This window comes from Sus scrofa, chromosome 13 (genome assembly GCF_054392235.1).
Source record: "Sus scrofa isolate SSC_HxYL_T2T_F1_AM1 chromosome 13, Sscrofa_HxYL_maternal_Yorkshire_Landrace_v2.0, whole genome shotgun sequence".
NCBI lineage: Eukaryota > Metazoa > Chordata > Mammalia > Artiodactyla > Suidae > Sus > Sus scrofa.
In genome coordinates, this window is record NC_139395.1 from 123699581 (window position 1) to 123715091 (window position 15511).

The 15511-nt window shown below is 36.8% G+C and overlaps 1 protein-coding gene across 3 annotated transcripts in view; it reads left to right on the forward strand.

The window, feature by feature from the left end:
* PRKCI (protein kinase C iota) overlaps positions 1-14689 on the forward strand; it is an 84812-nt gene extending 70123 nt beyond the window's left edge. Inside the window, exons 13-18 of one of the 3 annotated variants that reach the window (XM_021069795.2) lie at positions 2630-2717; positions 4227-4352; positions 5493-5572; positions 7159-7248; positions 7812-7927; positions 12061-14689. In XM_021069795.2, the coding sequence (XP_020925454.1) occupies positions 2630-2717; positions 4227-4352; positions 5493-5572; positions 7159-7248; positions 7812-7927; positions 12061-12148 (588 nt within the window). In that variant the 3' untranslated portion in view covers positions 12149-14689. Of the gene's footprint in view, positions 1-2629; positions 2772-3299; positions 4353-5492; positions 5573-7158; positions 7249-7811; positions 7928-12060 lie in introns of those variants that run through there. The other 2 variants (XR_014824300.1, XM_084990243.1) reach the window with 2 other exon arrangements.
* The last annotated feature ends 822 nt before the right edge of the window (positions 14690-15511 follow it).

Consider the following 15511-nt stretch of genomic DNA (forward strand, 5'->3'; position numbering starts at 1 on the left):
TTCCCTGTCTTGGCTATTGTAAATAATGCTGCTGTGAACATCAGGGTGCATGGATTTTTTTTTCAAATTAATGTTTTCATTTTCTTTGGATATATACATCCAGCAGTGAAATTGCTGGATTATATGGTAGTTAACATTTTTCAGTTTTTTGAGAAACCTCCATATTTTTTTCCAGAGTGGTGCAACAATTTACATTCCCACCAACAGTGTAAGAGGGTTCCTTATTCTCCACATTTTTACCAACACTGATTATTTGTGGCCTTTTGTGTGTGTGTCTTTTTGCCCTTTCTAGGGCCACTCCCATGGCATATGGAGGTTCCCAGGCTAGTGGTTTAATCAGAGCTGTAGCCACCGGCCTACGCCAGAGACAGCAACGCAGGATCTGAGCCGAGTCTGCAACTTACACTACAGCTCACGGCAGTGCCGCATCCTCAACCCACTGAGCAAGGCCAGGGATGGAACCCGAAACCTTATGGTTCCTAGTTGGATTCATTAACCACTGAGCCACGATGGGAACTCCCTGTGGTCTTTTGGATAATAGCCATTCTGACAGATGTGAGGTGATATCTCATTTTGATAGGTATTTCTCTAATGATTAGCATTGTTGAGCATCTTTTCATTTGCCTGTTGTCTGTGTGTCTTCTTTGAAAAAATGTCTCTTCAGGTCTCCTGCCCATTGTTTAATCAGGTTTTGTTTTTGTTTTGTTTTTTTGATGTTGAGTTGTACAAGTTTATATATTTGGGATATTAACCCCTTATTGGTCATATCATTTGCAAATATTTTCTCCCATTGTGTAGGTTGTCTTTTCATTTTGTTGATGGTTTCCTTTGCTGTGCAAAAGCTTTTAAGTTTAATTAGGTTCCATTTTTTAATTTTTTCTATTGTCATTACTCTAGGAGACAGATCCAAAAAGATATTGCCATGGTTTACATTAAAGAGTGTTCTGCCTGTGTTTTCCTCTAGTTTTTTAGTATCTGGTCTTACTTTTAGAGCTTTAATCCATTTTGAGTTTATTTTGGTGTATAGTGTTAACAAATGTTCTGATTTCACTTTTTTATAGGTAGCTGTCTAGTTTTCCCAGCACCACGTATTGAAGAGACTGTCTTTTCTTTATTATATATTCTTGCCTCCTTTGTTATAGATTAATTGACCATAAGTATATGGGTTTACTTCTGAGTTCTTTATTCTAATTTTTTGATCCATGTGTCTGTTTTTGTGCCAATACCATACTGTTTTGATATCTGTAACTTTGTAGTATAGTCTGGAGTCAGGGAGCTGATTCTTCCAGCTCTGTTCTTCTTTCTCAAGATCGTTCTGGCTATTCATGGAGGCTATCTTTTTGCTGTTGATTTCTTATTTGATTGCTTTGTGGCCAGAGAATGGTCTGAATGATATTGGTTCTATGAAATATATTGAGCCTTTAATATTTGGTCAGTATCCCAAATGTAAATTAAAAAGGATGTATAATCTCTATTTTGCATGCAAGAAGTCTCTGACTTTCGCTCTTTTTCCCTTTCTCCACACATACACATAGATGTAAGTATTCTGTATGTCTCATATACATATTTTTAACTCTAGCTGTTGTCCAAATCTTTCTTTGCTTATTAATTTTTGTCTGTATGACCTATCATTTTCTCATATAGATGTATTAAAATCACCTGTCATGATTGGGGATTGTACTGTCAGTTCAGATTGCAGCAACAAGGTACTCTAGACTAGGTGGCTTAAGCAAAAAACATTTATTTCTCATGGTTTGGACATTTATTTCTCATGGTCTCATGGGGGCTCCAGCCTCATGACCTGATTACCTCCCCCCAAATCCCCACCTCCCAGTGCTATCTATCACATTACAGCTTCAGCATATGAATTTTGGGAGCACACACACATTCAGTCCATAGCAGGGATTGTAAAATTCTCTTAATAATTTTGTACATTTTTATTATTTGTATTTTGAGGCTGTGTTGTTAGCTTCATACAAGTTTGTTTAAACTTCTTTGGTGATTTTTCCATTTGTTATTGTATAGTTTTTGTATTTATACACATTAGTATACTATACCTAAATTCTCTCCATCCCATAGCTATTAAAATACAAAACCAGGTGTTCTCTTGTGGTGCAATGGGTTAAGGATCTGGCATTGTCACTGTAGCAGCTTGGGTTGCTGCTGTGGCATGGGTTCAATTCCTGGCCTGTGAATTTCTGCATACCACAAGCATGACAAATTGATTAATTATAATATAATTAATTAAAATAAAATACAAAATCAAAAGTTTGTGTGCCTTAGGAAAAACGACCTGAAGGGAAACATCATAATGTCAACAGTAGTTATGTTACAGGGTGGGATTTAAAGGGCTTCTTTTCTTCATAAAATATGATTCCTTTTATTGATATAATTTAAAATTTTACTTGAATATAAATTAAATGCATTTTTTATCTTATTGAACTCTTTACCAACGTATAATGAGGACAGGCTATCTTTAAGTTTTTTAATAACAACTCATGATTTCAAAAATAAAGGCAATTGTGCTAGTGATATTTTATTTAAGCTTAGTACATTACCTACAAATACTGAGCTTATATGATAAATGGAACATTGCATCTTAAACTGTTTTTTCTTTTTTTCATAAAAGGAAGGATTACGGCCAGGAGATACAACCAGCACTTTCTGTGGCACTCCTAATTACATTGCTCCTGAAATTTTAAGAGGAGAAGATTATGGTAATAAATAAACTAGTGACATTTGACTATATACTAGAAGGGTGGTTAAATATGGTACCAATTGCAGAGTTCCCTGGTGGCTCAGAGAGTTCAGGATCCTGTGTTTTCACTGCTGTGGCCTGGGTTTGATCCCTGGCCCAAGAACTTCCACATGCCATGAACTTGTCCAAAAATATATATATATATGATATATATATATATGATATATATCATATATATATATATATATATATATATATATGGTAGTAATTGCATTACAGTACACTGTAGTATTTCAATACTGATCTTTTTTTCTTTTTTTTTTTTCCTGACTGCCCCATGGCACATGGAGCAACGTCTTAATTAATTCACTGTGCTGGGCCAGGGATCAAACCTCTGTCCCAGCACTGCAGAGACACTGCTCATCCCATTGTACCACAGTGGGAACTCTAATACTGATCTTATTAATATAAACCTTTTTTTTCTTTTGGCTGCACCCATGGCATGCAGAAGTCCCCGGGCCAGGGATTCAACCTGTAAACCTGCGCCACAGCAGCGACCCAAACCATAGCAGCGACAATGCTGGATCCTTAATCAACTGAGCCACCAGGGAACTCCAATATAAACTTTCTTGATCCTCTTAAAACCAGTGTGAAAACCCCAGACTCTGAAATTGGAGACAGTGGGACCTTGGCAGATTTTGAGGGTGCAAATTTGAATAATACATTTTATTAATGCAAGCACTTAACAGTGCTAGGCACAAGTTTAAGCAGTTTGCATATATTAACTAAGTTAATCCTCTCAATGATCCTGTGAGGTAAGCACTATTAATTACCATTTTACAAACAAGCTGATTTACAGAAAGTTTAAATCACTTGCCCAAGGTCATGTAGCTAGAAACAGGAAGAGTTGGGATTTAAACTTCAGCCATGTGACTCTAGAGTCATAAACCTCTGGAAAATTGTTCAGATATTGTGGGGTATTTTTCCTAGGAATCTAAGATTGACTGCTTGTTAGGAACCAGAGGATATGTTTATCTTAAAATATTTGACCCTTTGGGTTCTGGCCCTCTGATTTCAGCAGTTATAAAGGAGGATGGGTACTTCTGATAGCTGCTCATAATCTGGTTCCAAAGTCCTTTAAGAATCTAATCAGGTAACAGGAGATCAAGTTGCAGACCAAGGAAGGCTATTCTCAGTACACTTATATCCTTGAAATATCAGATACAGCCACAGCAACATCAGATCCTTAACCCACTGAGTGAGACCAGGGATCAAACCCACATCCTCATGGATACTTGTTGGGTTCATTACCACTGAGCCATGATGGGAACTCCTGATAAGTGAAATTTTTTTTGGTAAGTGAAATAGTCCCGTAATCCTCAATGCCTACCATGATAGTTGTAATGCATTTAGAGTTTGCTTTTTCATGAAGTTTACTTTTTTATTATGTAATAAAATGAATCTCAAATCACTGACTTTTAAGACCGCAGAATGGATAATTTGTTGCTTTAAAATTTCTTTTTCAAAGGTTTCAGTGTTGACTGGTGGGCCCTTGGAGTACTAATGTTTGAGATGATGGCAGGAAGGTCTCCATTTGATATTGTTGGGAGCTCTGATAACCCTGATCAAAACACAGAGGATTATCTTTTTCAAGGTAATTTGCAGTATTTTACAGAGATTCTCTGTGGATAACCTGTTCTAGAGCATGAATGAGGACAGCTTAAGTATTAACTTTGAGTAAGAAAGAGAATCATCTGGACAGTATATTCCTTAACATGTGAAGCTTTAAGTTTGTTTTTATTTCAATATATCCTTTTTTACTTCTCTTGTCTTCAGTCCATTTGCTAGTTACCTTCTCATACCCAAAAACATAGAAAGAGGTTCTTTCAGATGGTGTATCGCAGAGATTGGAGGAAGGAATTGTGTGTGTAGAGCGGACAGTCTTTTCACCTGGACCATGAGGCCGAATGCATAAATCTAAGAACAGTATGGAGGAAAAGTAGAGTACTAAGAAAACAAGAGGGATCAAAAGGTGAAAGAAAAAAAAGCCCCTAAATTGGAAATAACAAAGAAATGAACAGAACAGAAAGAAACAAGCAGACAGGCACAAGGACCACCCCCAACACACAGTCCAAAGAAGTTACCGTAAGATCCTGTGTTTAGCAGTTAAGGCCGTCACAGGAAATGGATAGATCTTTCATGTAATAGGAAATCCATATGGCTGTGGAATATATGGAAAGACATTCAACTTCACTACCAATTAGGTGTGTGCACATTAAAATGTTAATGAGCTACTATTTCATACCCACGCATTTGACAAAAATTTTTAAAGTCTGATAATAACTGTGCTGGTGAGGATACAGAGCAACTGGAACTCTCTTAGACTGGTAGTGGTAGTAAAAATTGACACTGCAGCTTTGGAGAATGATTTGGCAACATCCAGTAAAATCGATATAGTAATGTATACCACACATTTTACTGATACTAACTCATTTAAACCTCTTAACACCCCTATGAATCAGGTATTATTTGTATTCCAATTGCACAGATGAAACCAAGACAAAGGAAAGTAGTCAAAGAATAAAATGTATCCAGGTAAATATTATAAAAACTATTTAGATTAGGAGCTGTCTCTGAGAAGGAAGGAAAGGAATGGGATTGGGAATACACAGGACGCTTAAGTGGTGTGTGTAATGTCTTGGTTTTTTCCTGCTAGAATGCCTTAATTATCTCATAATAAAAATTTAAAGACTTGTAAAAGTTAAATAAAATGCCATAAATTTTACCTTTCTAGTTATTTTGGAAAAACAGATTCGCATACCACGTTCTCTGTCTGTAAAAGCTGCAAGTGTCCTGAAGAGCTTCCTCAACAAGGTATAAATTGTGTATAAAATCTGTAGTGATTTATCTCCGTACAAATGAAACTGGTAAGTAGAAGTCCAGGCACCTTAAAACTCTGAAATCAGAGACAATGGACCATCATCAAAGAGTAAGTTGGCAGCATTAGATCCTGAGAGGAGTTATTTCCATTTAATTTGCCCCCAGCTATATATTGCATGTGGTGTTTTCAAGGTAAATGATATATACCATGTACTCAATTAGGGAAAATTTACATCTTTGGGGATAGTCTTAATTTTATTTTCAGCTCTATTTTTTAAAATTTTCATAGAGTATCTTTACTTATTATTGAGAACTTGGGGCAGTAGATTCCCTACAAAATCTCATATCAAAACCCTATAATTAGATAATATTCAGAAGAAATGAAATGCTATCATTGGCTCTTTAAAAAATCTGAACACCATTCCATTGTTTGTTGCATTGATGGACTAAAAGCATTTTAGGATCTAAGATTACAATTCTGAAGTGTTTTTACTTATCACTTCTAACACCACATGTGTAGTTTTTTGTTTTTTGTTTTCCACACAAACAACCAACTCTCCAACTCTTACTTTAAAAATCTTATTTTAAATAAGTGGTAGATTAGAAAGTAGGTTGATGTACATTTAGTTTCTAAGATAAATAGATATGATATTGATTTAAAAAGATAAATTCAGGCTTATTTTAAACAAATATTTTATATGAAGAAAGATTTAAACTAGAAACTTAAGTTTTAACACAGTGAAGAATGAAGGTGAAAAGTGTCAGTATGCAAAACAGGATGCCTTGTATTGGAAAGGAAAATGGGAACATGTTCTCATTCATGACAATTTATTAAGTTGCCTGCTCCTTCTCAGTCCAGTGATTCAGATAATGGTTGTATCATTGTTGTACACAGATTATGGATTGTTATAATAATTGAGCATAGGGCTTTTAAATTGAGCTAAGAACAAACTTGTAAAGTTTGGAGGGTTGCAGATTTTGACTGTCACTCTAAACCATGTCAAAGAAAGAGCCAGATGCTGCCCAAATGATTCTATTGCTCTCCCTTTCCTCCCATTTTTCTTTAGCAAAGTATGGTGCATATCTCCACTTGAATTACATGACAGATGCAGAGAGAGCCATAAGGAAATCTTTTTTGTGTGTATGTCTTTTTAGGGCTGCACTTGTGGCATATGGGGGTTCCCTGGCTGGGGGTCGAGTTGGAGCTGTAGCCTCCTGCCTGTGCCAGAGCCATAGCAAAGTGGGATCCGAACCAAGTCTGCAACCTACACCACAGCTCATGGCAATGCTGGATCCTTAACCCCCTGAGCAAGGCCAGGGATTGAACCTGCATCCTCATGGTTACTAGTCAGATTCGTATCCACTGAATCACGACGAGAACTCCAAGGAAATCTTGCCACAAGCTTCATGCTCATTTGAGTATCTAGTGTACTTTCTAGAAATGAAAGGTAGACCATTCTCATTTCAGACATAAAGGTATCATATAATAGACATGAAACACAGGTCACAAAGAAGATTTTCTCTAAAGCAGGATATTCACCCAGTGAACTGAAAAATTGAAAAATTTCTTTGCATCACAGGACCCAAAGGAACGCTTGGGTTGTCATCCTCAGACAGGATTTGCTGATATCCAGGGACACCCATTCTTCCGAAATGTTGACTGGGATATGGTATGTAAATTTGGTTTGTTTTGTATATTAGGTTTCATTGTTTTCTTGGGCCAGAATTTATTAACTTAAAAAATATTGAAGTTTTTATATCACAGCTTAAATAACTTAAAACTACTCTCTAAAGTGTTTTTTTAAAAGTTTTTAGGAGTTCCTGCTGTGGCACAATGGGTTGAGAATCCCAACTGCAGGGGCTTGGGTTGCTGCGGAGGTGCAGGGTCCATCCCGGCTGTAGCAGTGGGTTACTGGTCTGATGTTGCCGCAGCTGGCTTGAGTTTGATCCCTGGCCCAGGAGCTTCCATATGCTGTGGATTCTGCCAAAAAAGAAAAGAAAAGAAAAAAGTAAAAGCTTAGAGTATTAATTTAATGGAGCAGGTTGTAGTATTATTGAGGACTGCATCACTGTTCAGATTTGTAAATTATTTCCATCATTGTGCATATCATAGAACCATTCTAAGGGACTCACTTTAATAATACCGGGAAATATCTGAGGGCAGAGGAGAAATGCAGAGGTGAAATTTTTCTAAGAATGCAGGCTTGAGTTGTCATTCAATATGTCTTTCTAGATGGAACAAAAGCAGGTGGTACCTCCGTTTAAACCAAATATTTCTGGGGAATTTGGTTTGGACAACTTCGATTCTCAGTTTACTAATGAACCTGTCCAGCTCACTCCAGATGACGAGTAAGTAATTCTGTAGACAAATATTTTGAAAGTTCTTTGAAAATCCCATTTTTAGTGGCTATACAGTGTTTCATTATCAGATTAAGCTATAATTTGTCTAACCATTTAATTACGAGATATTTGCATTTTAAAAACTATAATTGTCATTTTCTGCTTTGCTTTATCTGTATTGTCTCCAGTTCTCACAACAAGCTTGTAAACCTAGTCGTTGTCATCTTCATTTTACAGGTGAGGAAACTGAGGCTCAGTGAGGTTAAGCAAAGTTAACAAAACTATGAGGTGGCAAAGCCAGGATTCAAACCCAAGTCTGACTAAGGCCTGTGCTCTTTCCACTGCACTGCACTTTTTCCCATTTTGATGATGACCATCTTTGTCTGAGTTCCTGAGTATTACCTTGAGATAGATTCCTAGAAAGGGAATTAGGTCAAAGGGTCTGAAAATTTTTAAACTCTTGATGTGTATTGGCAAATTGCTTTTTAAAAAGATTGCATTAACTTATCAAGTCCAGGCACTTTTTATGTTAATATTGTTTGTATCTTTTTGTTTTTCTTCTTTTTTATGTTGTTTGTATCTTTTAAAGATATGGTTTAGAATAATTTGGGGCCATTTGATCGTTCACCTGTCATTACAGTTTCATTCTCTCATCTCATGGGGGCGCATTCTGCTTGTCAGTCATTTTATTTCACATCTTGTTAGTTCTTATCACATTCCTCACTGCAGCTGTTCCAGACGGTCTCTACATTTCGGAGGAATTCAGTCCTGCTCCTGCCTCCATCACTCTTAATGGATTAACCTTGCTTTAACTTGACTGCTAGGATTGAGACCTCCCTGCTGTGAGCTTGCTCCCTTTCCAGCTGTCACTAGACCACCTTGCATCTCAGAACTGCTAACTCTTCCCAGACTTTTTCTTCTTCCCTTTTCCTAGAAGGCTCTCCCTCTTGTGTAAGGAGTACCCTGTTATTTTCCTAGACCTGTTTCCTTAGTTTTCTCCATCATTTCCCTTTGTCAGTTTTCTCCATTACTCTTCCTTCCTTAATTTCTCTTTTCCAGGTTCTTTCCCTCTGCTTATAAACATGCTCAAATATCCTTATTTTTTTTTCATTTTTTATTTTTTTTCTTTTTCTGGGCCACACCTGCGGCATATGGAGGTTCCCAGGCTAGGAGTCTAACTGGAGCTGTTGCTGCCAGCCTACACTAGAGCCACAGCAATGCCAGATCCAAGCTGCATCTTCGACCTACACCCCAGCTCACAGCAACGCCGGATCCTTAACCCACTGAGTGAGGCCAGGGATTGAACCTGCGACCTCATGGTTCCTAGTCGGATTTGTTAACCACTGAGCCATGAGGGGAACTCCAAATATCCTCATTTTTTTACACTTCTTGGAACTATCACTTTTTTTCTCATCTTCTTTTCGTCTTCAAGCCTTTTTTTAAAAAGTTAATAGATGCTATCTATGATAAAAGAAAAATAAATGGTATTAAATTCCTTCAGAGCATTGTCTTGCTCTCTCTTACTGCCAACACTTTACCCTCTTACAATTTATCCTGCTCTTTCAGCTTTTGAAGATTGGATTGACTTCTTAATTTTTAAATTTTAAGGCATTTTTGGTCTGTCCCAATCGCCCCTGATGGCTGTAAAACACCCAGCACTCATGGCCTGCTTTGGTTGCTACTCCTACCTTAGTTCTGCATCATCTCTTTAGCTACTTGTCATGTTTGTTTCCCTGTCCTCTTGAGACTAGGATGCTTCTGTTCATGACTCCTTCTCTTTGCTTCATGCAGTTTGCACCTTGGAGATTTGATCCTGCCCTTTGGCATGGATACCAGCTATTAAATGACTCCCAGCTAAATTGGAAAACAATTATTGAGCAAAAAGAACATGTCAAGTACTAGACATTCAAAGACAGTAAAGCACAGGCCATCTCTTGCCGTCTCCTAGAAGGGAGAGAGATGTACCCAACTCATTATTTCTGACAGCATTTCCTGTTAAAAGAGCACTGGATTTAATCAAAAGATAGGAATTTGAATCTCGATGCCACCTCTTACCAATTAGGTGTCCTGGGTGTGAATTGCATAACTTCTCTGAGCCTGTTTCTTCTCGCATTGCCTCGCTCTCAGGGTTGCTGTGGAACATAAATGCATGATAGTTTCTAAAGTGCCTAGCCCCTGCTCTGATATCTCTGCCGAGCTGCATTTCCATCTGCTTGTTTAAACATCTCTTCTAGTTTGTCAGACAAGCACCTCAAGCATATGAAGTCTAAATTGTTCTCAAGCATTTCCTTGTTTTTATTTACCCTTTTCTGCTCATTGCACCGCCGTGTATTTCTGCATTCAGATTCAAGATGTCAGTGATTGTTGACTCTAGCTTTTCCTTAACAAACTGTGTAATACTTTCAGCTGCCAAGTCCTTGTCTTTTTTATTCCTTTACTTCATTACTTTCGTCAGATCTTCCTATTCATTCCCATGGCCATAAGCCCAGTTCACATCTCTTTCAAATTATACATAGAATGTTATGCCACCCTCCTAACTGGGCTCCTTCTTTACTTTGCCACCCATTTGATATAGCTTATGAAGTACCACTCCAATTCTTTAACTTCCCTAATCAGAAACCTCCAGTAACTCCTATATTGCCTAGCAGACAAAGTCTATCCCCTTGGTTAGCAGTTAAGGCCTTGCACCATCTGCCACAGGCTGGCTTTCTGGCTGTTTCACTACACCCTAACACAAGCACTGTGCTCTGATCAGGCTCAGTTACTCACCATTCCCCGATACGTGCTGATAACACTGTGCTTGTGCCACTTGCTCGCTATTCTTCCTTCCTTTTTACCTATTGAAATCTTCCCCGTCTTTCAGAGTTGCGTCAAATGTAACCAGGCTTTAGTGAATCAAGGTGGAACTCCTTGGTATAAAACATCACTGGCTCCTTTGAGCATCTGTCACCTTCCTTCCAGCATCCTCTGTCACTCAACACCCTTGTCTTCCTGTGCTCCAGCTCTCATCCATTACTGGCATTTCCCCAGACCTACCTAATCTTTCATAATTCCATTCAGTTAGTGTTGTGGGATGATGCTGTCTTTCCTGATTTCTCCAGGTAGAATGTAGCTTGGCCTGTGGGAAACTTCGCAGATACTGCTTTCGTTTATATGAAGTACCTTCTCTTCTTGAAGTAAAGGACTATATCCTGTGTAACTTTGTGTCTGCAGTACAGTTAGTCCATTTATGTACTGAAATATTTGATGATACTCACTCTTGTATATTAAACTAGAAGCCCAGTGTAATTAACAGAGTGCTGGCCTCCTGGCTCCCTGTAACCCACTGCCTCCCCATGGTGATCTCTTCTCATGCCAGGGTTTTCAGTGTTCTTCCCACTGTTGCCTTTTCTTTTGGTTAACTCTCCTGGGTCTTCCCTTCGCCATATTCCATCTGCCCATTGAGGAGACTCCTAAATTGAATGTTAATTCGGACCTGGATGTTCACCTATATTGTGAATGTTATTCAGGTCAAAAGTTAAGATTGCCTAGGATTGTGGCAGTTGGTGCCTTTTTTACTCCCAGCCTTCAGTTTTAGACTACCTTTTGGTTCTACATTTACTCATGGAATTATTTGTCTTTTTTGATTTTCAGCACTCCTGATTCTTTTAGAAGATGTTTTGGGATTAATCTAAAAACTTGTAGATTTTTTCCCCATAATTTATACAAAGTAGCCTTATTCCTTTTTTTTTTTTTTTTTTTTTTTTTTTTTTTTGTCTTTGTTGCTATTTCTTGGGCCGCTCCCGCGGCATGTGGAGGTTCCCAGGCTAGGGGTCCAATCGGAGCTGTAGCCACCAGCCTACACCAGAGCCACAGCAACGCGGGATCCGAGCCGCGTCTGCAACCTACACCACAGCTCACGGCAACGCCGGATCGTTAACCCACTGAGCAAGGGCAGGGACCGAACCCGCAACCTCATGGTTCCTAGTCGGATTCGTTAACCACTGCGCCACGACGGGAACTCCCTTTTTTTTTGTTTTTTTGTTTTTTTTTGTTTTTGTTTTTTTTTTTTTTGCTTATTCCTAATTTTTTAATCTTATTTTACCATTTAAATAAAAAAATCAGAGACATCTTGATTGTGAAAATTATTTTTCTTTCAACAGTGACATTGTGAGGAAGATTGATCAGTCTGAGTTTGAAGGCTTTGAGTACATCAATCCTCTGTTGATGTCTGCAGAAGAATGTGTCTGATCCTCCTTTCTCAGCTATGCATTTTGCTCATGTTGCCATTTAATGCATGGAGAAACTTGTTACCAGCCTGGATACAATGAACCATTTTATATTTTTCACCTACAAAAAAGCACTCAGTATATTCTCTTGTTGGCTGTAAGAATCAGTTATTACATCTAAGTTTAACTATGAAAAAAAATGAAACTAGTTTCTAGACAATCGTGTCAAAATTTAGTTAACACTGGTAATCCAGCAACCTGCTGATGAATAATAAAGTCGTCCTTTGGTTTAAAGGAAATACCTACCTGAAAAGAGTGTCTGTTGCATTAAGGTACACGGTCCAATTACATCATAAACCTCCCATGATTTTTGTCATATTCATCAAGTCATTTAAGTGTTGGAATTTAAGTCATTTTGGAATAAAAGTAATTCACAATATAACCACTTGTTATATTACCCATTACTTTCTGAGTTCTTTGTATTTAAAAATTCAGCTGTAAGTTAATCATTGCCTTGGAAAGATAAGTTATTGATTTTTAAGGCAACAGTTGTTAAAATGGTAGTGAAAGATGTTGCTTCCTTAGAAATGAGGATTACAGATTCTCCTTAAGGAAGAAAACAGGTGGATTTTATTAAGGATCAGATCCCAAATCATTAGCTATTTGTGAAAAATTGACTCAACTGATTTTTTTTTAGGGGTTAGCTTCTGAGCTTGTCCCTGTAGCTGATTTTAACGGGAATGTCAATAAATGTAGTTCAGAGGACCCAGGATGTAGTTAAATGCAACACTTCTCAATATATACAAAGTAAAAAATAAAAATTTTAAATGGATATAGAAAAGTACAATAGTAATATTTATTTCTTATTGGAGAGTAAATCCCATTGTTGCCTTTTGGGATTTGATTTAAATAATAGGGACCCATTCACTTGTTACCAAACTTGTAAAAGCCTTCCAGTGGATATAGAATGTATACTATATTTTCCTTATAATTCAGGTTACAGGAAAATAATTTATCTTCCAAACAGTGTCTTAACCATGCGTATTTATTCCCCCAAACTACATTATCCATACTTTTGGACCCTATTATGGACTCTTCAGTGAAATTCAGGAAAAATAATAAACATGAATAAACGTTCAGGATATGCATGTACACTGACATTCACTACAGTTCCAGCTCCTCAAGGGAGTTTTTGTTAAGTAGGCAACACATGTAATCACAGTAGAATACATTTCAGGGGCAGAGTTCTTCAGATTATTTTTTATTAATATTAGTGTTTAGCAATTTATTATTTAAAGTGATGCCAGTAATAGCATCCTTCTGTTTATTTTTAAATATTTTTTTATGAAAAGGGACTTAAAAAATAACCATGATCATTTAAATTACTTACAATTACCCAATCTTAGTAAAATGTAATTTTAAGGAAAGCTATCTAGTCTTTAAATGTAGAATGATTTAAAATATGTAGGCATTTAATAAATTATCTCTGTTTTTGGATGCTGCATTTCATTTGAAATATAATTTTTCCAAAGTTTCTGGCCAGGTATTATCTTGTCTTCAAACAAGTCTGAAAGCAATGAAAACCTCACAGGAAATGTTTATATACATTCACATGTTTATTTAAGAGGTATATATATTTCTCTTAATACCTGAAACGTTTTAAAAGAAAAAGCAGTATTCACTTCAAATCGTAAACATATAGAAAATTCTGACATCTTAGGTCAGAAATATGTTTATGATCTTACTTTTAAGTGGTACTGTTACCCATTGGGCATTAGTTCTCAAATTTTAGAATGTGGAATAATTGCCTAGTAAGTTTGTTTCAAATGCATACTGGGCCCACTTAAGAATTCTATTGAGTCTTTAGACCTCACTTTAAGAAACACTTTTTCTGAGTTATTTTATTTTGTCCTTACCTAAGGACAAAACAGTATTCATGATAAAACATTTGAGAAGAGGTAGACGGTGAGTTACTCTCTTATCTACAATTTTAAATAAACTTTGAATGAATGACTCCTTCAAGTTAGAGATATCTTCTCAAAAAAATGCATCAATTTTCTATCAATTTTACAAGTGATGAGCATTTTTCTGTGATGAGGTTTTTAACCATTATTCAGGGTGGCCTTTTTTTTTTTTTTTTAACCTAATAAGATTTACTATGTATATTTTATACAGAATTGCATTACAAATATGTTTTTAATTGTATTCTTTTCTTTTTTCTTTTTTTGTAGTCTTTATGTGCCATGCCAATTCTTTTTATATTACATAGAGGTTTTTTTCTCAAATTACTCACCAGGGGACTAAGGCAGTTGACAGTCAGAATGGTTGGAGTTTTGGTGTTCTAAGAAAAATTTATTTTGCATAAGCATGTATGTGGTCAGTTCATTTTATGTGAATGCAGCCTGAAATGAATATCAGGTATCATGCTTGCTTATTAGTACCTGTACATTTACTTTTAAAATTTTGTTTTGATTTTTGTCATGTAGAATACTGCCTTGGTATAATCTGTATTTGTGTACCTTTTTTTACTTTAAAAATCTTTAAATAAAATGTTTAATACTCATCAAGTTTGGAACATTTTTAATTTGTAGCATATCAGAATTTTGTGTAAGAACAGAGATGTATCAAAGTTTGTTCAAGAAAGAAAAAATGAAAATTTTAGAGTTTGGAATTTTGCATTAAAAGCAGCATTCTGGTAGTTCTGATGCCATATTGTAGACATTTATTTACTCATAAGATGTTGTGCAGTGTATTTTGTTTGGCCACGTTATGTGGAAATTCCCAGGCTAGGGATCAAACCTGAGCCACAGCAGCACTTCAGACTGCTGCAGTGACAATGTCAGATCCTTAACTTACTGCACTGCAAGGGAACTCCTGTTCACTTTTTTGGTTTTTGGGTTTTTTGTTTGGGTTTTTTTTTTGTTTGTTTTTGCTTTTTTAGGGCTGCACTAGAGGCATATGGAAGTTCCCAGGCTAGGGGTCAAATCAGAGCTGTGGCTGCTGGCCTACACCACAGCCACAGAAACATGAGATGAGATCCAAGCCATGTCTGCAACCTATATCACAGCTCACGGCAATGCTGGATCCTTAACCCACTGAATGAGGCCAGGGATTGAACCTGCAACCTCATGGGTCCTAGTCGGGTTTGTTAATTGCTGAGCCATGAAGGGAACTCCTGTTCAGTATATTTTTAAACTCACCCTTATGCATGTCTTATATGAACACAAGTTAGTAAAAAATCAGCTGAACATAGAGTATGTTAACTAGTTTTAAAACTGAACCAAATTCAAATGGATTCAGAACAGTATGTTCTACAGTGATCTATTCTAGAGTTCCAGAATTCCTCCTCTCTCAATTGTAGCTAGTATCCTTATATAAACAAGCT